This window comes from Perna viridis, chromosome 3 (genome assembly GCF_037379345.1).
Source record: "Perna viridis isolate PV_CMFRI_1.1 ecotype Kerala chromosome 3, ASM3737934v1, whole genome shotgun sequence".
In the NCBI taxonomy this organism is placed as follows: Eukaryota; Metazoa; Mollusca; class Bivalvia; order Mytilida; family Mytilidae; genus Perna; species Perna viridis.
This window is the reverse complement of record NC_142447.1, coordinates 23,204,389-23,232,210: the sequence shown is the minus strand read 5'-3', so window position 1 is coordinate 23,232,210 and position 27,822 is coordinate 23,204,389. Positions and strand designations below refer to the sequence as shown.

The window sequence follows — 27,822 nt, the reverse complement described above, 5'->3', positions numbered from 1 at the left end:
CTAAGGATTTCATTGACAAGTTATTTATTGAAAATCACTTTTAATTTACCCGTGTAATTAGGTGAACTAAGCCTATGTGATAAGCTATGTATTTCTAAAAATAGATATTCATATTGTTATTACTTGTTACGACATATGTTGTCCTGGTGAAACACATTTCGGGTCAAATTATGAGGTAAGGCTTTACTTTAAACTCTGTTGTTGATTGTTTGTTATTGAACCAAAAAAAAAGGTAAAGGTGACAAAACAATCGATCACTAACATTGATGATCCGTTCATCCTGCGATTGTGTGTAAGGTAAGAAATTGTTTGTTTTGACAGTGTGATAAAATCTTTTTCGTACAATTTCTATTTAAACTTACATTATAATTCATCATTCACTGTCATTGTTTGAAACTTTAAAGCATTAAAGACAACCTTCAACGTTTATGTAAGCATTTTCGATTCGTATTCCATGTAATTCATGTGGCAAAATCTTTTGGAAACAACACCCATATGTTAAGTAATAATTTATTACTATGTAACCTTTATACTCCTTAAGTCGCAGTTTTAAGCGATAACTATATTGATTTTTAATTCTTTTTGGTTGTTATTTTAAGGGATAACGAATACGTTAATTATGAAAACTGATTTGTTCAAAGTGTCAAAGTTTTTTTTTCCTTTTTCGTCTACCTTGGTCTTGACTTTTTATGAGCAACACAGCCGTGTTTCTGGAATCTTTGAATTGAGGCAGATTGAATACGCACACACGTAAGAGCTCTGAAGAAAAAATGTAAATAGATGTGTTTTTAAATGGAGTCCAGAACTCTAGATTGTTACTGGAGCTCGGAAAAATACATTGAACCTAAAGTGTGAGACAGAACTGTAAAAAATGTGTTTTGAATGGCAAGAAGGAAACGAAAACGAAAATCAATAACAACACAGACACCACCCAATATGGCAGCCCCCATGATACTTGATGTAAACAACAGCTCAAATGAACTTTCACAAGTTATAGCAAATACCAATGAGTCCATTTATGGAAGCCAAACACAACCTAAATTCTTAAACCCTCAATATCAAAATCCTCAACAATTTCATCACAGTACTCCAATGACAATGAACTCTCTAATGTTAAATGATCAACCATCCATACATATGACACCAGTCCAACCTCAACATAATGGTGTAATTCTACCAGATAAACCCCCACAGCTGCCTCAACCAATGCAAATTAGACCTCAAGCAGTTTGTGATAGTGGTACCCTTCAAATAATACTAGAAACAATAAACAATATGAACACAAGGTTGAACAAACTAGATATGTTGGATGAACTGAATGGTAGAATGTCGACTATAGAAAATCATTTCACTAAAATAACAGATGAAATAAAAGAAATAAGACAAGATCTTAAACAACAATCAGAGAGAATATCAATAGAAGAATTCCAATACAATATTATTGATGAGCGAGTTACAAATGTTGAGTCTGAAAAAGACAAGTTACTTTTTGAGAATGATCAATTGAAACAAAAACTTTTAGAAATGCAAGCCCAATCAATGAAGTACAACCTGATCTTTGGTGGCATTGCAGAGGATCCTGATAACCCAGTTGAAAATACTGAGCATATGGTTAAAGGTTTCATTTCCAAAGAGCTGAACATTGACACTCAAGAAATGCAATTCTGTAATGTTCATAGGCTAAGACCAAGAAACGATGGAAAGCCTCGCAATATTATAGCAAAATTTGTCATATATGAGGATCATGAAAAGGTCAGATCAGCAGCTATCGAAAAGCTTAAAGAGCGACGTGATGTTTCAGTCTATCAGCAATATTCGACTGAAATAAATGATCGCAGGAAAGAATTAATCCCAAAGTTAGCGAGTCTAAAAAGATCTGGTCACAAGAATGCTCGAATTGTGCTTGACAAACTGTGCATTGGTAACCGACTAGCTGAACCGTCCGACTTTGCAAATCCTAATGATCAACAGTTCTTTGGGCCGGGTAATGGGCCTCGGTTCGCTGGACCTCCACCACCACGCTTTGATCCCCCAAGATATCATGGGCCTGTCAACAACGGACAGCAAAATATTCCACCTTTCCGTGGACCGCCGAACTTCGTACCACAATTTAACACTCCTAACGGACCAAATAACCGGCCTCTGCGTCCTCAAAATGGCAGATAGGGTGGCGCTCACAGGAGACGAGCTGTTCCCCCCTCTGAAGAAAAGAATGATATTAACATTTTGTTCCTGAACGTATGTGGACTGAAGTCGAAACTCAATTGTCCAGAGTTTATCGAACTAGTTAAGTCTCATGATGTAAACATTTTTGTAGAGTCAAAAACAGACGAACTTGATGTATTAAATTTGCCAAATGGCTATTTATGTAATTCAAAAATAAGAACAAATTGTAAAAGAAAATCAGGTGGAATTGTGGTGATTTATCGAGAATATCTCAAACATTTTTTGAAATTCATTAAGACTAGTTCTAATTTTGTTCAATGGGTAATTTTTTTCATCTGATATTATGAAGTTAGATAAAGATCTTCTTCTTGGTTGTATATATTTACCACCGGAAAATTCCAAATATGCATCTAGTGAAGCATTTAATGAAATTGAGGATGAGATGCTTGACATCTTAAGCAAAAATAGTTGCTGTGCTTGTACGGTTGGTGATTTTAATGCAAAAACTAGACATTTGAATGAAGTAGTAATTCCTGATGATTCTCTCTTTGATATTTTGGATGACATAGGAGATGATGATGATTTTAGATCATATATCTATGATTTTGAAGAATTGAAAAAATTATATTTTCCTCTTTCGAGATTCTCAGAAGATATTTCATCTGCTAATAATTATGGTTACAAGCTAATTGATTTTTGTAAGAGAAACAACCTCTATATTGGTAATGGTAGATTAATGGGTAATGACTATATGATTGGTCAAAAAACATATAAAAATGTGTCTTAAATTGATTATATTTTATTGTCCTCAAGTGCTATTCCAATTGTAAAAATGTTTAATGTATTAGAGTTCAACCCCCTTTTCTCTGATGTACACAATGCTTTACAATTTACTTTCCACGCAACAATGAATAATTTTACTACACATTCCAACGATACACACCACGAACAAGCTACACGAATTCCTAGGTGGAACACAAACAAAGAAAACCGGTTTGTTGAAGTAGTGCAAGATGACATTGAGACAATCAACGAAATCAATAAAAAATTAAATGACCTGAATGACGCTGGTCAAGATGGAAAAAACAAAGTCAATGATATTGTTAACTCCATTGGTGGCCTGTTCAAAAAGGTAGCGACTCATGCATTTAGCAAGAAACACAACCACAAAAAATATGCACCACACAAAACATTTCAGGTTTGGTTCAATGGAGAATGTCATGAATCACGTCAAAAATTTCACAAGGCTCGCAATCGCTACAGCTTCATCAAAAACCTACACAACAGAAATGAGCTTAAAAAAGCGAGCAAGGAATACAAGCAAAACATGAATAAAGCATACAATAACTACAAACATAAAATGGAGGCTGAACTTAGAAAAACCTCCAAAACAAATCCTAAAGGTCTGTGGAAAATATTGAATAAATTAAAGCATAACAAAACATCAGACGAGGCTAATATTTCAGTTGATACTTTGTACAATTATTTTAAATCGTTAAATGAAAATCCAAATGATGATGATGAGTTTGACATTGATCAAATGATCGATCCAAGTATTGTAAATATGTTAGATTTTGATATAACTGATGACGAGATTATTTCTGCTGAAAAATTCTAAAGCAGCTGCTGAAGATGGCATTGTTAATGAATACATTAAGAGTACGTTAAATTTGATGTTACCGACTTACAATAAGCTTTTTAACTATGTATTTGATAGTGGTACAATTCCTGATGCCTGGCTCACAGGAATTATTAAACCTGTCTATAAAAACAAGGGTGATAAGAATGACCTAGATAATTATAAAGCAATTTGTTTAACGTCAAACCTTGGTAAAGTTTTTACCTCTATTATGAACACTAGACTTAATACATTTGCTGATGAGTTAGAACTTATAACTCAAGCACAAGGCGGATTTCGAAAGGGATTCTCTGTTCAAGACAACACTTTTGTTTTACACTCTCTTATATCTTTGTATCTTTCTTCTGGCAGAAAACTTTTTTGTGCCTTCATAGATTTCAAGAAGGTTTTTGATACAGTTTGGAGGGTAGGGTTATATCAAAAACTATTAAAATCGGGTATAGATGGGAAGATGTTCAGATTGATATATAATATATACTCAGATATTAAGTCATGTGTTCACTATGGAGAATCAAAAAACTGATTATTTTACATGTGAAATTGGTGTACGGCAAGGGGAGAAATTATCTCCCTTTCTTTTTTCCGTTTATCTCAACGACTTAGAAAGTTATCTAGATGAAAATTCTTGTTCCAATTTACAATTCCTAGATTCTGTATTTTTTGATAGACTTGGTGAATATTTGAAACTTTTCATTTTACTTTATGCAGACGATACAGTTATTTTTGCTTATACGGAAGAAGAATTACAAAACTCACTTCGAGTGTTTGAATCCTATTGTACTTCCTGGAAACTTAAGGTTAATACTAATAAAACTAAAATTGTAATTTTTTGTAATAGAAGATGTCAATGTAATTTTCATTTTACCTTATTTAATGATAATGTAGAAAAGTGTGATTCGTACACTTATCTTGGGCTATTATTAAATTTTAATGGTCGTTTTTGTAAAGCCCGGGACAAACTTATTAATCAAGCTCAAAAGGCGATGTATGCTTTATACCATAAAATACGCAACTTGCACATTCCAATAGACCTTCAACGTAGATTATTTGATGCTCTAGTTACCCCTATTCTTACTTATTCTTCGGAAGTATGGGGCTTCGAAAATCTTTCAAGCATTGAGAAAATCCATTTGCAATTTGCAAAAAGATACTTGGCGTGCGGTCTTCAACGCCAAATATTATGATATATGGAGAACTTGGAAGATACCCTCTAGAAACTAATATCAAGGTGCGTATGGTTTGTTTTTGGTATAAGCTTATGATCAATAAAAATAAGCTTTCAGGAAAATTATGTGACCTATTATATAGTTTATACGCAAACGGTAATCGTTCTTTGAAGTGGATTAGCTTCGTAAAATCTATTTTTTACAATATTGGCATGAGTGAGATATGGGATAATGTAAACTTTTATACATTGAATGCTTTAAAAGATATTGTAAAACAGCGTCTTCAAGACCAGTTTATTCAGAAGTGGTTCTCTGATACTGATAATTCCTCGAGAGGGAAGTATTATTCCAATTTCAAGACTGAATTTTGTTTTGAGCCATACCTTATACGTCTTAAAGAAGCAAGTAGATTATATATATGTAAGGCAAGAACTTGTAATTTAAAAATCCCTATTGAGACAGGGAGATGGAATAGAATTCCAGAAAATGAACGAATATGTACACTCTGTGGCTCTGATATTGGAAATGAACTCCATTACATTGCTCATTGCTCAAACAACTCAGTCACTGAAATACGAAATGAGTATATACCCCTCTATTACAGAATGAATCCTACCCCACATAAGTTCTACGGTATGTTAAAGTATTGTAACATTAAAGTTTTGACTCACCTTTCTATCTTTTTGCGAAAGGTTGAAAAGATATTGTCCACATCCAGGTAATTTTCATGAATACACTGTTTGTTCCAAAACACTGACAAAATGTTACACAAATAATTTTTTGAGAATATTATCCTTTTTTATGTTATATATATACAATGCACATCATAATATTAAAGTTCATGAATTCCGTTAATTTCACTGTTATACACTTCTTTCTGTGGTACGTACGCATGTACCTGTATAACGTACGGTAATAAAGCTCATTAATTAATTCATCCATAAAAGGTGTGGTACCGCCCATCATACCCCTCTAGGTCACATGACTGATGGATAAGTAATTGATAAATTAAAAAGTAGTTTAATTTTTTTTTACTTTTTTTATTTTTTGTAATCGGCCTGTTGTACTCATTTCGCTTCCTTGACTAAAATACTATAGGACTTCTAATCTGATATATATCATACTAATCAATCATGTACTTTATTGTATTGTAAATTTGTGTGAATTCATTATTTCATTTTCGCTCCTGTAGCGCTTATCAAGCGCCTGAGTGTTTTCTTGAATAAAGTTTCAGTTCTGTTTCAGTTTCAGTTTCAGTTTCTGGAAAAGCAGAGGATGCTTACCCTACTAGAACACCTGGTCCATGCTCCCAGTTTTTAGTGAAGTCCAAGTCGATCATTTACTTTTGTTGCTTTGTATGTGATAGCTTTGTTATTTTATATTCATTGTTGTATGTGTCTGTGGACCATGCCTGGTCTTTGTCCTTGAACTACATTCTTTTGATTACTCTTTAAATAATTTAAAATTCTATCGAGTACAACTTACAACATCCTTTTTGATATCTTGTTTTAGCAAAATATGAACAAAACCAAATGATGTCCTAATTAAAGATGTCAATTGATTATTTAAGCATCGCTTTAAAGTCAAAATTTGAAATAACTGAAGAAAAACCTGTCCACATATTTGGTTGTTTTGTTTTTCTAAAACCGGTAAACTGGTACTTGCTGACAACACTTACAATAAAGTTATATTGTTGAACGAGGATGGTGAGAAGGAAATTGACATACCAACATCATCTGGTCAATGGGATGTCACAGTCATCACAAATAATTTAATAGCTGTTTCTACAAATAGAGGTGTAGACATTATAAACGTTTACACCAACACCATAGAAAGGTTTATAAATACTGGATCTCATGGATTTCATCATCATAGAGGTTCAGGTGTTCCTGTAAACGAGCATTACATGTAGATCTATCCAGTAACGTTATCAAATCTTTAGTACACGATGAATCAGCAAATGTATGGTATTACTGTACCGTGATTGATGATAGAATCTTTATCTCACGATCAAATTTTGGTACAGTTACTTGTTATACAATGACAGAAGAGAGAATATGGGAGATTAGCGATCCATCAGTGATAAGCTTGCCATGCGGAATTGCCGTTGGTAACAGCTCAAACGTTTAGATTACATCATATTATAACAACAGCATCGCAGTTTTGTCACCTGACGGAAAGGGAAGTAGACAACTTCTTACCGAAAAAGATGGGTTATTTTTCGATAAAAGAACAAATCAACTGAGGATTGGAAATTGTTATGGCCATGTGTTGCTTTTCAGTTTGCAAAATTAGTTCAAACCTTAATTATTCCACCTATTCCTGGGTACGACATTTGCCATTGTGACAAAGGATTTTATTTTATTCAATCAAGATACAATTGTGCGCACAATAATACAATATTTTTGTACTTCAATGACACCAACGTATTAATGACTGGTTAGTTTGAACTCCTTGGTCACTTTTTTATGGAATCCCTGAATTTGAAAACATTGTTTTAGTAAGAGAAGTTTCCCCTAGATTGTCATATTCGATAGTTTTAATATCAACCGAAATAACAATCACTTCCCAGTCATATTGTGTCTTTAAAAGACCTTTCTGATCAATAGTGTAGAGAGAGACAAGTATCCTACAAAGTAGACCAATTATACGTTTTTGCTACATTAGATGTATTTAACTTGTGCCAACCTTTGCGAAAAAGTTAATTAACTGGTAGTTTCTATACTGAGATTACCAACAACCAACTGATAATTCACGTACGCTGCCTTGAAAGATTGAAATTCCGATATCCAGGTCTTATTTTGAAATGTACTGTTTCTGACATATTATCAACAAGTTTTTTTGTTCTTTTTACTTGTATCTTATTATACTCGTCTTGAACTTGACGCATCTTCCCACGAAATTTAAAGGCATATTTTATAAGTGCTGAATTGTATTTTTATTATATCTAGTTCCCTTCATTTTCACTTACTCATTGTTTATATCTTCCGTATTGTTTTTACTTCCGATTTAACCAATTTTGAACAGTATGCTGCTCCTTATATAAAAATATACCGAAGAAAAAAATTAATTGTAATGGAAGTTTTATTGTAATATAAAACCTGGCTTAAGGAGGTAGACCTGAGGTAAGGGGCATAACTCTTGAAATCAGTGATATGTTTATATCACATTTAATTTTACCAAAGCCTCTCAAGCTTTCGTTTGAAGCAGAACACAACATGAATCCAAGTTAATTAGATGCTTGCATAAGATTGAAGTAAAATGCTGAATACAAATGAATGATTGGATCATTTAGAAGTGATGAAGTAATGAGAATGTTCCCGATGATATTTTTTACACAATTCAGTGTTTACGAAGTTTATTGACTTTCATAAAAAGGTAGAATCATACGATCTGTTTTGTTTATCGTTTTATCTTTGTATTAATGGTTTGGTATTTTTATTTTATGCCATTATAACTGTGCATAAATAGAAACTAATCTCCGATATTTAAAATAAATATGTCGTGATACAAAATGTCCAAAAGATGAAGATCAAAGCAAAGGCATGGACTTTACTGGTTCGATTGCTAAAATAAATAAATATAGTAATATATTAATAAGAAATTATAAAAACGTGTTCAATGGGGTTCATTAATTGCAGGCAAACATAAAATTCAAAGAATGACCCACGATAGTGTAAAAAATGTTTATGGTGAAACGTTACAAATGTATTAGCGTATAACTTGAATACAAAACAATAAATGCTTTCAGAAATCACTAGTCACTAAAATGTCTCTGACAACCGTAAACACACATTGAAGTAAGCTCTAGAAAGTACAAACAACAAAGTAATAAAATTCACGGTAATTGAATGATGATAATTCTTCAAAATCAAACTAAAAATAATAAAACCACACAAAGATGCATTAATAGTCAACATCTCCTTACTGTGGACAGGCCCATGGAATCTGCAGTAGTTTTATAAGGTCCTAACCATCCCACTTTAATGTAAGGTAAAAAATAAACTAAAACAACAAATAAACACACCATAAAATGCATTCAATAATACATGCAATTCTCTCCATGCTAAAGTAAACAATATGAACAAATAAGATTTTCACCTAAAGAATGCTCTCAGTTACTGAAAGTAAGCTCATAACATATATATATTAAAGAATGACAATTCCATCATTGCTTCTAGCAATAAAAACGTGTGCTCCTATTCTGTTAAAAAGGAGAATGTATAATAATGGACCAGACCACAAAATAAGTTACTGTAGCATACAATAGATAAGGTAAAAAATCGAAGTTAAATGTTATAAACGTTACTCAGCAAACACAGCACGTTCCAAAACTGACACAATTTGTTCTAAGAAAATCAATCAGATTACAGTTCATAAACTTGTGAAAAAGGAAATCAATTCGTAGTTAAATTCAACTCAATGAAACGTGTGAGCCAAATAGCCTCTTAATCACCAATAAATAATTAATGCCATAAAACATGCTTACTGAATTTTTCAGAAAGTGAAATTGCAAACAAATACAAACTCGTCACAATTTCTTTACAAGCTGAACCTAGTAGCATGTAAGTTTCTACTATGTTCTGGCTGCCCAAATATAGTAATCAGCTTTTTAATAAGGATTTATTTCTATTCAAGTCATTGCTCTACTACTAGACTTCTATTTTACTTGCAAGTGTGCCCAATATACAATAAAAGAATCAATTATAATTTTTTGAAACAAAGCTCATCAAAATAGTGGAATTAACTTTTTTATGAGTGTTAAAAGTACTTTTTTGAAGTACTTGACAAATTACATGCCCATGAGGGATCTTTTGTATGTGTTCAAAGTTTTGATCTGTTTACTCTTTAAACTACACTTCCATTCAATATCGAAATACATACACTTTTTATCAAATGGTGTTTTGACAAATCAGAATGTGAATATATTTATTCAAATTCTATTAGATCATTATTCTAGTGACGAAAATCTGTAACCTACGTTAATTGGACTTCTTTTGATATGCTTAGAGCACTCGAATTTTTGTAATATAACATTTCCGTTCGCTCTGGCGATACCGTTTTTCGCCATGTTATTGGAGTTCACATGGTGACCAATTGTACACCAGTTATTACGGACCTCTTTCTGTATTGTTTCGATTTACAATTTATAGGTAGAATAAATAAACACAGCGTTTTTTGCGCGTCCGATATGTCTGCGCTGACGTCATATCCGTAAATAAAAAATTGCGAATCATCTGTTTCACCCGGAAAAAATATCAATCAAGAATACAAGACATATTTAGCAAGTTTCGATCTTTGAATACCACTTTTAAATAATTTTTTTAAATCTCTAAAATTATGTAGAATTCGATAAATTGACTGGCTTCGAGGGGATTCCCTAATGCGTAATGACCCATGACAGGATGACCTAGTAAACAGTGATTTGGAATCGCTTACCTGTTATGAATTTTCATAAAGAAGCTCAAAACCATGATCCTTTTTAAATAATCTCCAAAGGAAATGATTCGCCATATGCAAATTAAAATATATATAAAAATAAACGAAAGTTTTGTCTGCCATGATCACACAAGAGCGTCTATTTTATTTTGACATTGGCCTTAGATAGTGCTATATTCTGATTGGATAAAACATTATTCTAAAGTAGTAAAAAAGGAAAGCTTTCAATGTGTTAGTAATACTGATGTTAATGAAAAAAAAAACTTTAACAAACAAATATTTTCATAAATTTCTTCTAATTTTAGACAATGCAAAAGAAAAAAAACTTTTTTTCTGCCATTGGCACACAATGCCTTACTAACCCAATCTCCTCTGAAATTGTAAAAATGGTTGGACTACCCATAGGTTATCAACGCCTGTAATATTGCTTAATCGCAATGTGAGTGTGACTTCTGGGAGACAATGTCTTCTAGCTGCAGCTCTAATATTTTCTACTCTAATTCTGACATCACCGAAAGCCTCTTTTAACATTTCTAAATTATAATTTGCTCGAAAGAAATGAAACAACATTATGCTAACATTGAGAAAGAAATCCCATCAACATCAAATGCAGTGTCAAAAGCAAACAAATCAGTTCAAAATAAAATAAATGGAAAATTTAGGAGGGGGTCTTCAAAGGAAAACAAATCTAAAGGAAAAGGACTTGCAAAATCAACAGAAACAAAAACTTCTGAAGATAAGAAGTCAAATTTTTAATGCAAGAGAATGGTGATGAACTTGAAGTTGAGGAGACAGAAACTTGCATTGTGTGTGGAAAATGTCACCCAGATTGACTCAAACTGGATCTAAGCCTTAAAATTGTTAACTGGGCACAATGTGATTGCTGTCTTAAGTGGGCCCATTTGAAGTATTGTACCAAGGAGGAACGCATATATAAAATTGATAACTTATACTGTCCCTTGTGTCTTACCTCACAGAGCATTTTATAAATAACTTGATTTTGTGACTGTAGCATAGACAAGTACAATATATATTCATCGGTTTTAAACCTTATAACTGCCTAATCAGTTTATTAATTATAGAAACTTGTTAATTTAGCTCCACTTAAAAAACGCATTATCTCTAAGGTATCAACAAAACTACAATTCGAACCCATTGTTTTGCAACTTTTATTGGTTGAATTCAACTAAAACAGTTTGCTTTGTTTAATGAATGTTCTGAACAATTTGTAAAACTTAATTTGAAGTTTCAAAATCATTCCTTTATCCATACCCAGGCGTTTATTCTAGGCATGCGCAGAATTACCGGACTTTCATTGTTTACAAGAACAGCATGTGGGTTATATAGACAACAAATAAATCAAATTTGCTAATGCCACTGGTTATAAAGAATGATTTCCTTAAAAATGCATTGCATGTAGATTTAGTATTCAAAATTTTAAAGAACAGTTAACCATGATCTTATGTGTATAAAGGACAGCAAGTCTTAGGTGCGCAGACATACCGGACTGCTCCGTAAATAAAAAAAAACATTTGGTAGAAACATTTAATGGCATCTTTAGTTAAATGTACGATAATTTGTTTCTAAACAACGACGACTTTAGTATTCATATTAAAGATATATATATTCTGCCGAGGTTTCTTTGCATAAAGCAAATGCTAGTGAAGGATTTCCGTTTCTTGATCTTTTATTTAGTATTAATATCATTAATGCTAAACTTAATACTAAAATTTATTATAAAAGGGGTGACTTTTCATTCACTATTGTCAACTATCAATTTTCAGATGCTGACGCCCCCTTGACACCATCATATTGTGTTTATATTTCACAGTTGGTTCGATTTGCTCGTTTTTGTAACAATGTTTCAGAATTCTACAGCGGAAATCTTTATATAACTGAAATAATACTACATCGAGATTTTCGGAAAATAAACATTAACAAACTTTTTCAACCGATACAAGGAACTCATTCTACTCTCAATTGTACATGTACACGATAAACACGTGCGGGTATCTACCACCATATAGTTTACGGTAAAATTCTACACAATACTCACCCAGTAAGTTTACTAGACTAATTCTTAAGGAGTATAGTTATGATATTGTTGTCAAATCGTTACAACATTTATTTTGTATTAATATTGATTCGTTCAGATCTACCAATTTTTCTGTACGCAATAGTCGCGAAATTAAGTACCAACGAAAATAGGTACAAACACAGTATAGCGGGTGTTTTTAAAAAAAGCAGAGCACGTAGATCAACCTTACCGGTGCTCGCAGTTCTTAGAGGAGTCCGAGTTGATCATTTACTTTTATTGATTTGTACGTAATAAATTGTTCTTTTTTATGCATTTTGTCATGTGTGACTGTTTTTCCTGTCTGGTATTTGTCCCTGGATTACATTCTTTTGGTTTCCACTTAAATTTTGTTTCCCTGAATTATTCTTTAACCCTGCCGCATATCTTTACTGCCTGTGTATAATGTTGTTTAGGGGATATCTGCAGCCTGTCCTTTGGTATGAGAGTTCCCTCGTCGTTAATTGAAGACCAATTGGTGGCCTTGATTTTCATCACGATGGGGTTGTTGTCTTTTGAACATACTCGCCATATCAATCCTCTTTATAAATTGAAACCCTTTTATATTGAATATTTGGTTTAAAGTGGGCTTACGCAGTTACATGACTCTTTTAATTGAACAGAGTAAAGACCATTTTTTTATTGATTTGTGCTATGAATTAAGATTTATAACAATTCGAAGGTAAATAATTCATTTTTTTGTCAGCATTGGGTACATTTTCATGAATTTATATGAAAATTCATATTAAGAAAGTATTAAGACCTTATGCCATTGCTTTAGAGTAAGACTCCCTATACAAACTAAACCAACAATAACAGAATCACTAAATCATGTTCTCTTTCAACTTAATTTCAGCATTAAAGAGTATCGTGTACTTTCATGTATACATGTATCACGATTGACGTGATCCAAAACTTCCGGCCCGTGCAGGTCCGTATGTCATAAGAATAGGCCCACAGCAGCGCTAAACTTGTCGTAAAAGGCGACTTAATAGTGCTCAGAAACCTAGCCGGGGTCTAGGGCGCTCTGCCCTCGGAGCAACTGGATTATGTGCCCCAGGCGGTGGAATGGGGTACCCCTGGCGTGTTACATGATGTATTTGTCAGGCTATAATACGGAAAACCTGATCGCAAACCATAGTGCTGCACCATGTCGGGAAAGAAGCCACATTCCTTGTACTTTAAAAAACCCTTATATGGTATTCGATAGGAGTAGGAACCTTTACGCTCCGCTGCAGGAGGCTAAATTCCCGCCCTTTTTCTGGTGGCAATCAAAATTTGTCGACCCTTTTATCCCTGTGTCTGATCCCTTTTTTCATTTCATCATCATTTCATGTTCATTTTATCATCCATTTCATGTTCATCGCCTGAATAAAGCTAAAATATTGCTACTTGGGCTATAAACACCAACTACCAAAACTTCCTGATTTAACCTATGTTTTCATTCTGTTGAAATACTCAAAGCACAAACACTAAAGAGGTAGGAAAATAAAAACTTTAATGATATAACTGAGCTATAAATCTATTCAAAATCTTTTTTTCTGCAACAAATAGAAAAACATTGACATGTACCTTGATTGGTAGACTTAATTTTCAAACTGTTCTTTGTAATGAAGACAGTTTCTTTTATGTTAGGCAACAGTACTACAATATTATAAAAATCGTATTTCAAACAACAGAAATTACATAATACTAAACATGTACATTTCTTGACAAGCAATGTGGCATCTGTCAACCTCCTTACTTAATAGCTCAACTGTATTTCATAAATTATAATTATCATTCAAGGCTTTTTCGAAGCTATGATTACTATACAATATACAAGTAACAGAAATTAGAAATGTCGTAATTATCACCATTATTATTTTAATGCTAAAACGTGTACTGGAATATTTTCAGAAAATTGTTCCATATCTAGCAAGTGCTAAAAACGTAATAGTCTGAAGCTTTAAGGAATTTAAGTAATCACTCTACGTGATTTCTTTTAAGGATCTTGAGAACAACAAGGGTATGGTAAGTCGTACATTTATTGCGTTCCGAAAGTACATGCCAATTTGGTGATAGTGCCGTATAGGAAGACGTTTTAATTGCAATGCAATAAATAAGCCCCTATTTGTTCATGTCTTCTTCAGGAATAAATGGCGACCAGACAAATGATTGACATTTGTGAAGTTATATAGACATACACCAATCCCAGCTGTAAAATGGTGTCCTGAGTTCGAGGAGAAATTTTGTGAAGATTGTCATAGTCAACATTTTTGTATCGAAGGTAACACGGAACCTAAATTGTAGATACTGAGCATTTTAGAAAACTTCCAAGCTCCATATCAAACTAAAGTGTTATTGTGACCAGCATGACATGAAGTATACCAATCTTTGCCAACAACATGATCAGCTCTGCTGCCCTGCATGCATATTGACGATAGGACCAAACAGAATATGTACTACTTGCTGATAAAGGTGTCCTGTCAGTAGATTTATCCAGCAGCATCATCACTACCTTAGTACAAGATACGATAAACAATAGGTGGTACCATTGCATTGCACAAAATGATCGGATATATCTAACCCGATCAAGTTACCACAGTGTAACACGTTACATGTATTCAAAGAAGGGTAACAAGGTATGGGAGTTTAACGATCTATCGTTGATATGCTGTCCCCTTGGTATAGCTATTGATAAGAGTTCCAACGTATATGTTTCATTACATAATAAACACAATATAGTATATTTGTAAGCTGAAGGACAGAAATACAGAATATTACTCACTCAGAAAGATGGGATCAACCTCTCGTGGGCCTTACATTTTGATCCAAAAACTAATCAACTCTTGGTTGTAAATATGAACGTTTCTGCATTGTTATTCAGTTTGTAGATAATAAAATTTAGAAAGAGAGATTAGTTTATTCTTAAAGCTCCTAAGTTGATACTTTGATATCGTTTACTCATTTCCTGTTACGTTAAGATTTGCAGACAATCTTTTCAATAATAAACATACGTTAAATATATGAATCACATTGACATTCACATTCACAGTGAAGGGTTGTATTTTTGTCAATGTCAAGATAAACATATTACATTATAAAAGTATTTGAACCTTTGTGTATATCATGTATCATGTGTCAATAGTTGCATATACCTACATCACACTCTGTCAGCCTTCTTTCTCGTCAAAACACGTTCGGAGTGTAGTATTAAAGTTACAAAACTTACACATTTTAAAGGAAGAAAAAAAATATTTTCGATAGTTTCAGCTTTGGTGCGTATTTGTTTATCTTGTATTTTCATAAATTTCCGTGTTTATATTTTCTGTACCATTGTTTTTTTGGTTTTGGAGAAATAAAGATATATATTTAAATTCCATCGGTATCTTTGATTAACGATATACTGCAAAATTAAGTTTGTTCTGAAAGGTTAAACTTAGATTTAAATCATATACAAACAACCCAGAAAAAATACAAATCTAGATCGACAAAAGCAGACGTTTACGGGAATAGTACAATAAAAAGAACACTAGCCAATACTCAGATATAAAGGATTTTGTATCAAACTAAATACCGGTTAAAAAAGGAAATTAGGACGCGCTGATACTTAAATGTTCGAGTGGTTTCTAAAAATTCAAATTAAGTACTGAATGTCATAGGTTACACAAATAAATGTTTCCTGTTACAGGAAAAATATGACTTATCAATCGCAAAGCGTGTCTTTGAAATATAACAAATTCACATTTTTGATTAGCTTTCCCCGTGCAGGTCTTGGTGTCAAAAGAATACGCCTGCAGCAGCGCTAAGCCTGTCGTAAAAGGCGACTTAATAGTTCTCAGGAACCTAGCAGGGAGCTAGGGGCTCTGCCCACAGAGCAACTGGAATGTGTGCCCCAGGTGGTGGAATGGGGTACCCCTAGCGTGTTACATGCTGGGGTTGTCAGGCTATAATACGGACAACCTGACTGCATCGTGATGGGAGAGATGCCACGTTCCTCGCACGTTAAAAAACCTTGTTGTGGTATTCGATAGGAGTTGGAACCTTTGCGCTCCGCCACAAGATGTCAAATTGTCCGACCCTACCCATCCCCCTTTTTCTAGTGGCAATAAAAATTTGTCGACACAATTATCCTTGTGTCCCATCCCTTTTTTTCATTTCATCAACATTCATGTTCATTGTATCATCCTTTTCATATTCATCGCCTGAATATAACTGAAATATTGCTGTTCGGGCGTTAAACCCCAACAATCAATCGATCATTGATTAGCTTAATTCCTGTTTTGCGTTCGTCTATTTAGATTGTGTTCTAGAAAATAAAAGTACTGGTACTGAATGAACCAGAAGTAACTTAAAATTTCATATTTGAATTCATGGTTTGTACTTTGTATACTAAATCATAAAAAAATACGACTCATTGCATTTACCAAACGATTATTTAACAAAAACGTATTCTAGTTGTCATAGATGATCTTTTTAGTTCAGTTTATGTATCGCGTGTTTAAACGGTAACGTCAAACAAATAGTCTGATAACAATGATTATCAAGATGGGAGTTAATACGAAATTTTATTGACTTCTATAAATAAAAATGTAACAGCAGCTGGCTTAACTAACTGTCTCCATTAAATGACTGAACAAAATAATCTTTACTAATTGCTGAGTTTGGTGATGGTAATTTAGTGTTATATACAGCGTTGCATTTGCAACCCCAAACACTGTATGAATTAACGACCAAAATTAATATTGCGAATCAACTCCTCATCTAAATTATCATCCCACTCATATCCAGATATCCACATATCTTAAAAAAACTTATTTACCTATAATTGTGAAAGGCGGAAGAAATCCAAACGGATCAAATACCGGTAATATTGCATATTTGCTGAGAAAATTCTATTCATGGACGAAAATGCTGCCATATTTTTCTCACCTCACATGAAAAATATGCTATAGTTCCTGCAGACGAATTCTCTAACAATATTGTTATGATACAATAATAGTACTTTGAAATCATAATAAAAGAATAAAAAATCAGGTATACCAAATACATGTACAAATATAATCCTAGCTATCATCCTACTTCTTGACATCGTTAAAAAAAAATCCTTAGTAAGGAGTCTAAGGACTACCCCGATCTGTATTGGATCTCGAAACTACTTAACAATCCTAACGAACAAATATACATTGCAAGATGATCTACCTTATAAACGTATAAAATAAAGCTTTTGAAGAGTTTTCTATACGGCTCATGGCGATTTTCTTTAGCAGTGAAGGAGAGGCAACAAAAATACATATGGACAGTGTTGTCACAAAAATATAAAAGCGACTACATTTTCATACTAAAATAAAAAAAAACCAATGAAGTAGCAATACTAAGTAGAAATATTAACAAAAGTGTCTAAATCTATGTAGTATTTAACGTCTGTCGTCATGATATTTCTTTGTTCAAATAAAGGAACAAGACAAGTTTGTTGAACACTCATCAAATTCGCCTTTTTCTAATGAAAGGTTTAATAACTCTGGCAAGGTTATGATTTATAACACAGCCCATTTAGATAAAGGTTATGGTGTTAAAAGTTCCGTGCTCTTTGAACTGGCCTACATAACCGATTTGAAGTTTCCGTACAAATATGACCTACGACAATTTCCTGAACTTTATATTCTTCTTCATGGAATGCCCTAGATCTTCATCATATCTTACAAGAAATAATTTTCTAAACTTTCAGGGAAATTTATTATCTTGTTCATGTGTTAGTTATACGTAGAGGGGTGGTATTTCATGTTGTAAGACTTTAATTTTGGATTATTTGGTATTTTAAGTCTTTTTTGTAAAAGGATTCATTTCTCCTCGGATGGTATTTTCGTTATTGATACGTTTTATAATTTATCATGGTGCAGTTGCCGCTGATAGTGACAACTTTGTCAATTTCAACTGTTCAATGACTAGCGAAAGTGTGACAGCGATTTTTTTTTTAAAATTGGTAGAAGCGGCAGCGAGAGTGGAGAGCTCTTCTAGAACATACACGTGCAAGTTAAAGGGATGCAGAATGATGATTTTTTTATGATATCAATATGATATTAGTTACCTTATGTTCTTTGTTGTATATGTCTATTTTCCATGTCTGGTCTTTGTCCCTGGATTACATTCTTTGGATTTACGCTATAACCTTGATTCCCTTAATTACTCTTAAACAAGATAGATTTCAAATGCATCTAAACACAAGACGTTTGTAAATAAAGTTAAAAGTAGAAAATTCAGTTTAGCGAACTCCATGTCGAAACTGTCTGTAAAATCATTCAAATTTGAGCCACTATCATTGAAATATGTTCTGCCCTTGTTACCTCTCATCTAGCTGCAGTTCATGCTCGGCTGGTAAGCTACAACCCAAGTGCTACAGACTCTCGCATGGAAGCCTATATAGGTAACTACAAATATCAATCACATCAGACCGCAGACTGATACTATTCCCGAGAAAATTGCATTATAAAAATCACTACGACATCGTCGAAGCAAAGGTCTTTGTTTATTTTCCTCTTTCCAATTTCACGACAGAGGCAATAAGAGTGCTAAAATCTATTAAGATTAAGATCGGTACACAGTTTGTTTTCGACCTAGCAGTCAATTACAAGTTCGTATGATTTGGCCTTTTTTACGGGGGGGGGAGGGGGGGGGGTCGTTCAGATGGATATATATGGAATAATAATATCTTATTATTTATAGCCATAAATAATAGAATATACTATTTCGGTAAAACGGTATTATGCAAAGTAGGGCTTCTTTTTATAAATGTTGCTGTTCTGACATGCACGAAACAGTGACAGATGCATCAGGAAGTGTCAGTCTCTGTACGAATCAGGCAGTGGGTGAAATAGGGTATTAAAAAACCATCATTTTAAGAGTGTATTTGTACCATCAGAAACGCGGTAAAAAGGCAATATTTTCAATATCATGTTAGTGCATTGAGTTGTAATTCCATTGAAATGTACTGAAAATGACTATTTCAAGGGAAGATACTTTAGTCAAAAACCTAATTTTTCTAACATTTCATTGCAAAATGTGTGGGCAAAGTCAGTGCTGCAGAGATCAAATAATGGTAACATTGATCTTATCAAATGGAGAAAGCTTCCTTGAGTCATTCATAGGCAAAACCTACAATCATATTAGTCATCAATCCAAAATAGCAATATTAAACATTTACACTGACTTTCCTTCAACCATGACAATCTTTTGTAATTAATCTGATGAACAATTTCAATAATTGAAAATGAGATTTAAAAAAATATATTGGGGCATATTAAATGTCCAGTTGCTATTGAAAAATCTGAAGGAGCCACCAGTTTTATTCTCTTTTACATTGGTTAGGGGTTTTTAAAAGTAATGAATTATATTTGGTTTTGTATTTTGTTGCCAAGACTGAGAAAAAACATGAAATAGAATAATTATTAGAATAATTGTTTTCTTAACTACATTGTATAGAAGTCCTTCATATCATCATAAAAATAGACCTCGACTTACGTTCATATGTGAAGTACAGTGTTTGAAATAGTTTTATGAGTGCTGAGTAAATTAGGTGCTTTATAAAATCTGAAGGATGTTCCACGAAATCATATTATTCATGAATAATAGCACTTGTTTTCTTACTTTTGCCACGACTATAAAACAAAATTCCTTTGTATCATTTTTGGAATAAGTGCAAAGATTTCAGTTGAATTATAGTTTGGGATTATAAGTGCAATGATTTTCAATCAAATCTAGGATTTGGATCAAGTGTTTATTTAAATGAAACTACTGCTGGTTAATTGAAATTAAGAGACACTCTCTGTAAGAATCAAAATCACATGGAAACCTCAAACTGTCAATTATCTTTGAAATAACTAAAATAAGTTTATATGCCATGTGAACATCGAAATTAGGACATTTTATTTACAAACCTGTTGCCATGTAAACTTTAGTGTTTACCTTAACTTTATGTGAAATTTCGCAGATTTCAAAGGATATACTTTAGGAATTACACAAAATGCAGTTTTATTGTTTTTATAGGTATATCCTGATTATATACTAACATAATTTTCTACTTGCAGGAAAAGATATATTATTTGAAGACAATAAGTATAGGAAACATACAAAAATTCATATTTTCGCTTTTTTCCCATTGCTACCATATTCAAGTCATTTCTTTCAAAATAGAATAAAATAACAAATGTATATTTCTCTCTAATCATATCGAGTAAAGTTTATATTTCGTAGCATTTAAAGCAATTACCTTTCTACAACTGAAATTGTTGTAGTTGCTTTTCAAAATTACAATAAACTTTCCTACAATGCAAATATCAGTATTACAACTCTGGCAAGTAACTGTATATGGTGTTAAAATGTAGGTATTCGTATTGATTAATGCAGATATAGTTATTAAGCAAATCCCGTCGTAATGGTTTCCATGGAAACAGAACAATTGAAAATGGCATAGAATGTAGAATGACCCTTCTAGCACTATATATAGATTAATCCTACGAGGGAAGAATGACCCGGCCAGCGAAAGCTATATTTTTATATAGCCTAGCTGACCGAATGGCCTAGGGCGCTGGACTTTGTGCAGGCGATGCTGTCATAGATGTCACAGAGGTACGAGTTCGAGTCCCGAAGAGGGAAAGACTAAAAATTTGCATCGCAAATTTGACAGTTCTAACATCGTTGGGAATTTTTCAGACCTTTCTATACGTTTATATATCTTCCCTGTATCAATTTGATCCGTTTGAGCAATGTAGCAAATAGAGTTTGTTTGTTTGTTTGTTGGGTTTAACGTCCGAGCAGCAATATTTCAGCTATATTCAGACGATGAAAATGAAATTGATGATAAAATGAACATAAAATGATGATGAAATGAAAAAGGGATGGGACACAAGGACAATGGGGTCGACAAATTTTGATTGCCACTGGAAATAGGGAGAGGAGGGTAGGGTCGGGCAATTTAGCCTCCTGTGGCGGAGCCCTATGGTTCCTACTCCGGGAGAATACCACAGTGGGGTTCTTTAACGTGCGGGGAACGTGGCATCTTTCCCAACACGGTGCACCACTAGGTTTGCGGTCAGGTTTTCCGTATTATAGCCTGACAACCCCAGCATGTAACACGCCAGGGGTACCCCATTCAACCACCTGGGGCACACATCCCAGTTGCTCTGTGGGCAAAGCGCCCTAGCTCCCGGCTAGGGTTCTGAGTACTATTTAGTCGCCTTTTACGACAAGCTTAGCGCTGCTGCACGCCTATTCTTTTAACACCCAGACCTGCACGGGGCGTAGCAAATAGAGTCGGCACATTCTGAGACGTTTGTATAATATTGATTTGTTGTGACATGCATCATTAATTTGATCCTCTATCCTAAATATTAACATCTAAATGAACTGTCCCGTACTACCATACATCGTGTTTTAAGTTACAGCCTTAGATTAATCCTACGAGGAGGAATGACCCGGCCAGCGAAAGCTATATTTTTATATAGCCTAGGTGGTCGAGTGGTCTAGGGCACTGGACTTTGTGCGGGCGGTATTGCCATAGATGTCACAGCAGTACGAGTTCGAGTCCCACGGAGGAAACGACCAACAATTTGCACCGCAAATTTGACAGTTCTAATATCGTTGGGAATTTTTCAGACATATATATATAAACTAGTTTTGAAGTCCTAAGAAAAATAACCAAATGTGTGTTCTCTAAAAATATTAATGACTTAAATCTCAAAACAAACCACCTAGGCTTGAACATTCTTACAAGTTATGTTTGTTATTACCACAACACTCCAACCAGACTACCTAAGGCTAAAATACAGAAAGACTCATAAATATTGCACAGCAACGACCTAGGTCAATAATTATACTCCAAGGATTATTTAGGGAATTTAAAAATGTCCCCTCACATTAAGTGTGAGTCGGCTACAAGGGAAGGTCTTTCCTATTGCGTTTATTGTAAAAAAAAAAAGGATTCACATGTACTTCCACCAAAGATTTCAGCAAATGAGAATACATTTTTTTATATTATTCCCCGTACCAAAATGACCCATTTCCCATCGTCAAATGATCCATTACATGTTGCTGCATGTCCCTATTCACCAGTGATTAATTAATCAATGCCACCCACGCCAAACATAGAATGGATATACTATATTTTAATAAAAAGCAAGACACATGCTTGGTATTATAATCTGATGAGATTTCCATGAACATGTAGAACTGTTGCATTGTACTTGCAAGCGGATAAAACTCTACATGATCCAAGGTTCATAAGTCAATTCCTGCATATTTCCGTTATGATAACTACGTCCTTTGATATATATGTTAAATCTTCCTTTTTTTAATTTCCTGGTTAAAACAAATCGATATCGTGTCACAGCGTTCTAATTTCAAACCTTTAAGGTAAGATAAACAAAATAAAATATTGAACTTGTTAACAGGTTGTTTCAGTGAAAAATAAGCATGGTGTTATTTTCTTAAAATGTCCGCCTTGAACAAGGCCTGGTAGGTCGACTAAAAATAAATCGTATAGAAAACATTTGATTATACCTATAGACATGTTTAACATAATAGTGTATATAACACCAGTCTTATTATCTTTGGATCTTAACAACTTAATCTTTAGAGATCATTAAATCTGTATTGTACAAATTTAGGCATAATATTCAAAATTTCGAAACAAATATGTAACTGTTACCAAAAAGGATACAAAACGGATAACCACTATACAGGAAGAACAGATTCACACAACAAAGAACATATTATAAACGAATCAACACGCACATAGAAACATGAGTTAATTAATCTTAAAACTTAAAACGAGCATAATAAGGAGTGCGTCATCTGCTTTTTCAGAAATATCTGCAAAATGAATTACTCATAAAATGTCAAGTCTGTAGTAGACTACAAAGGAAAACAATTAGCATGGTGAACAAATCGGTTTGGTGGTACACATATATATATACACTCAGTTTATTTAAGGCACTGAAGAAGGTCATTTGTTGACTGAAAATTTTGCCCATTATATACTTTATTATAGTGTGTTAACATTTTTATCGGTATCGTTGTACAATCCTTTAGACTTATATAATTATTTTTGGTTGTGCTGCATCGTCATGATTGGACGATCCGATACCCATTAAATGTGCTGGTTGGCAGATTCCTTTAGACTTTATTAATATATATTTACTTTCTTTTTAGAAGGTAATAATTCAGCTCATGGCTTTGTTATCATATTTGGTCCTTATCCATATTTTGAATTCTGTTTTTCCTCTCTCATTTGCAATCAAAGGTTTGTTCATTACAGAGAGATATTTTAGTCTGAATTATAATGTATGTATTTGGTCAAAATTTTTCTGATATTGAAAAACACAACAAATATCCTTGATATAAATAAACGAAGGAAAGGAATTATTACTGTCAGTTAGGTCATATTGTTTGTCAAGATTTACAGTTTTAAAGTTCATTACCTTATTGATTTATTAAGGTTCCTTTCCAACATAAAATGGTAGTGTTTTTATATTCTAGTCTTTCTATCGACAATTATCTATTCATCAATATTCAAACCTTGTTCCGTACAAACATTTTCAACTTTTAAAAAAGCAGGTAATATCTAAATAATACTTTTTTCTAGTGAATTAATTGTCCCACTTTATATGATTCATTCACTACCACCCTTCACGATCGTAGTAATAACGTTTAAATTTTCCATTACAACCTACTAGTTTACTATTACTTTAACTAATTGCAATAGAGTTAGTCACTTTGATATTATCAATTTCAGGTTTACATGTCGACAAGTGAAATGACTGGCATGTGTGATATCTGTGAAGGAAGACACAAATCAATACCAGCAGTAAAATGGTGTCCAGAGTGCGAGGAAAAAATGTGTAAAGAATGTCTAGATCATCATTCTGCATCAAAAATATCGCGAAACCACACCGTTTTAGACATCGAATATTTCAGTAAATTTTCCAGTTCATTTTCTGAGGTTAAGATTTATTGTGAACAGCATGATATGAAATATACCAATTTATGTGAAACACATGACAAACTATGTTGCCCTGCTTGTATCTCTGAGTCTGAAACACATGCCAAATGTAAAACTTTGCTCCTACAGAAAGTCGTTAATGCAGTGAAAACATCAACCCTACTACATTCAATAGAAGAGCGTTTAAAGCATCTAAATATTAATCTTGATAAGATAATAAAGGCCCGCAAAACAAATATACAAGAGTTGATTAAACAGAGAGAAAATATTGTGAAAAAAATAAAACAACTGAAAGAAAATATCTTTAATCTTCTAAATTCAATTGAAAAGGAAAATTTAGAAGAGTTGGACAGAATATTTAACAGGCTCAATACAAAACTTGATTCTGAAGTATCGAGTCTTGAACAACGGTTCATGAAAACAGAGAAGTTTATACATGATATAAACATATTCAAGCGTTACGGGACCAACATGCATACGTACATACGTACCAAAACCATTGAATCTGAAATTTCCAAGGAAACCAACTTCCTTCAGGAGTTAGTAGGTGACGGATACATGGAACGGCTAGGGATAAAATTTGAAGAGAACAAGAATGTCACTGGCGTCATCGAATCATTTTCTTCTTTTGGAACAATTTCAATAGATTGCACAACTTTCTCCTTCATTCTAATCGCCGATAAAGGACAGCAGGTCCATACAATGATATCACCACCACGCGGGTGTGTTGCCGATATAAATATGACTCTAAAGTCAAAATTTTTAATTTCTAGTAAATCAGTTTTTGTTTATGGATGTTCCTTCCTGCCAGATAATAGAATGATATTTGCAGAAAGTAAATATTATAATATAGTACTATTTAAAAGAAACGAAAGAAAAGAAAAAGTAATATCCACATCGTCCTTTCTTCGAGACGTGACAGTTATAGACGACAAAACTGTAGCTGTATCTACCGATGAAGGTGTTATGATTGTCAACATCGCTACGAACACTGTGGAGAAGTCAACAATTATTGGGAGATGTCATGGACTTGAGTATTACAATGGTTCTTTGATTATTTGTGCTTCTGGTAAAGGTATCGTGTCGTTAAATCTATCCACCAGCTTGATCACCACTTTAGTACAGGATACAACTGACCGTGGATGTTATTACTGTGCTGTGTACAATGATAAAATTTATTTCTCAAGGTCATATTATGACACCGTTACTTCTTATTCAATGAGAGGAGATAAAGTATGGGAGTTTCATGACCCATCATTGATATCTGGGCCACACGGAATAGCTATTGATAACAACTCTAATGTTTACATTGCATCACACAGTAACCATAGTATAGTTGTATTGTCATCTGATGGACAGGGGAATAAGATTTTACTCACTCATACGGATGGAATTCATCTTCCCTGGGCCTTATCTTTTGACAGAACCGAGAATAAGCTGTTGGTAGGAAACCACTATGGCCCTGCGCTGTTATTTAATTTTAGTTGATAGCACTAATAACTCTTTGGGTTTTAAGGACAATACAAATAATTTTATACAACAAATGAAAAATCATATAAATTGTGACATAGCTCAATTACTCGTATTATAATATTAAAACGTAAAATTTTTAAACAGATCTAAATGCAAATTCATATGAAACGTTATTGAAAAGAATAATTCAAAAATAAAGTACAATTTCATGTTTAGCTAATTAAATTATGTTAAAGCAGTGTGCGATAAAGCATCATTAATGAACACAAATGTGAGGAAAATGTTTCGTAAATTTTTGAAATATGTAATTTTGAATATTTGAAATCAATTCATGCGTTACTGTCGCTAGAGCCTATTGGTTCAATAGAGCCAAAATCGCTCAACCATTTGCTATTTTGAAAAAAAAATAAAAACATGAGGAATGAGACACGCTAAGGTAAAATGAAATGAATTGTCAAATGCAGGATATACTTTTAATAACATTTGTATTATCTGAACCAGAATTTTGCTAAAAGAAACAGTTTTTGAATTATCTAAAAAACAAAATACAGCCAAATCTATTCACGGATTAAAATCACAAGTCATTTGTTTCATAATGTCTAAAATGCTAATTTCTTCAAAGTTGCTATCATATAGTGGCTGCAACATATTAATTTGAGTCAAAATTCTTCAAAAATGTCATATTCTTACAAAATGTATGAGTGCGAGCACTTTTAATTTCCACGAAGGTCTAAAATTTATGACTGAAAAGCTAAAAACAAATATGCATATTATTTATATGATCTTAAATGGTTTTAGATAAGAAGATTTTCATAGTTGTACATGTGGATTTTTTAAAAATTGTTTCAGGTGCCGTAACTCCTATATCAGTATTCAAATCGTTTTGAAAATTTCGACATTGGTCGGTCTCATGATGTTGAATAAAATTACCCCGTAAAAATTATGCTAAGGGCAACGCTTTTTGAGTTATATGCAAAACACTGCCTTTAGACCTCTATGTTCTATAAGGGCGGACATGCTACAGATCAAATCGTACCAGTGGAATTTGTTATTTACTTGATATACGGATAAAAGTTTTGTTTTATAGATACACTCGTTACAGTAAACATTCGTGTAAAATACAAACATTTGAAAGTACAATAAAATCAGATCAGAAAACAACCAAGGGTCAAGTCATCATGAGGAAAATTTCTATCAAGAAAAAAACATACAAAAATAAATAGGTTACTGATACTTACGTTGTCCAACTTTAAAAATGAACATGGTATAGGGGCGTAACATCGTTATATGCTATATTTCATGATATACCACATGATATTTTGACCTTTGAATGTGTGTAGTGGGAAAATTCAAATTCAGTGTTGAATTGAAAGGTGCAAAAACTATATCATGGTTGAATGCTGAAAGGATGAGGGTACATAAGGCTCTGTAGTGTCTACTAGGAGAAATGAAATTATCTCCCTTTAGTAAACTTTAAATGTTTCAATTTTTGATATTAAAAAACAAATGTTTTCATCTTTGTTTTTAATGAAATCTTAAAAGAAATAATATTTCGTTTGTAAAAGAAATGAACTAAGTTGTATGAGTGTTCAATCTGTAATGTTGAAAAAATAAAACACAATTGCACCTTACTGTAACGTTTTACGCTATTCGTTACACATATATAATAAGATTATGTTGCGAGACCTGCTCAGGGACGGATATAATATATGATATTTTCTCTCTTCGATGTAGTGTGGATCTGTTGGGTTTTTAATTGGTATCTTAGATGATTAGGTAATCGAAAACACAATATTTTATAGTTGATAAAAGTTACATGACCAATTCATAATGCCAATATTGCATTTTTTTTACTTTGGATTCAGCCAGAGGAATAAAATGTAGCGTC

The 27,822-nt window shown here is 33.1% G+C and overlaps 3 protein-coding genes across 4 annotated transcripts in view; 2 read left to right on the top strand and 1 right to left on the bottom strand.

Annotated features, from left to right (window-relative positions):
- The window catches only part of LOC148621497 (ferric reductase 1-like), a 29,697-nt gene extending 24,034 nt beyond the window's left edge, over positions 1 to 5,663 (bottom strand). The window contains exon 1 of the mRNA XM_088575954.1: positions 5,643 to 5,663. The gene's annotated coding sequence lies outside the window, so the exon portion shown is untranslated. The remainder of the gene's footprint in view (positions 1 to 5,642) is intronic.
- Positions 94 to 27,549, top strand: LOC148621496 (uncharacterized). Of its 2 annotated transcripts, XM_088575956.1 has the most exons (3): positions 94 to 175; positions 14,617 to 14,753; positions 24,255 to 27,549. In XM_088575956.1, the coding sequence occupies exon 3, from the start codon at positions 24,261 to 24,263 to the stop codon at positions 25,947 to 25,949; it is 1,689 nt and encodes a 562-aa protein (XP_088432082.1). In that variant the 5' UTR covers positions 94 to 175; positions 14,617 to 14,753; positions 24,255 to 24,260; the 3' UTR covers positions 25,950 to 27,549. The 2 variants fall into 2 exon arrangements, with proteins under 2 accessions (XP_088432082.1, XP_088432081.1); XM_088575955.1 differs by lacking the exons at positions 94 to 175; positions 14,617 to 14,753 and adding an exon at positions 22,826 to 22,873 and having other exon boundaries at positions 24,255 to 27,548.
- LOC148621498 (uncharacterized) lies at positions 143 to 2,543 on the top strand. Its single transcript, XM_088575958.1, has 2 exons — positions 143 to 297; positions 703 to 2,543. The coding sequence occupies exon 2, from the start codon at positions 883 to 885 to the stop codon at positions 2,164 to 2,166; it is 1,284 nt and encodes a 427-aa protein (XP_088432084.1). The 5' UTR covers positions 143 to 297; positions 703 to 882; the 3' UTR covers positions 2,167 to 2,543.
- Positions 27,550 to 27,822: the final 273 nt, after the last annotated feature.

Bases quoted from the DNA above. Each gene is read 5' to 3' on its own strand.
- LOC148621498 (XM_088575958.1), top strand. From the start codon at position 883: ATGGCAAGAAGGAAACGAAAACGAAAATCAATAACAACACAGACACCA.
- LOC148621496 (XM_088575956.1), top strand. From the start codon at position 24,261: ATGTCGACAAGTGAAATGACTGGCATGTGTGATATCTGTGAAGGAAGA.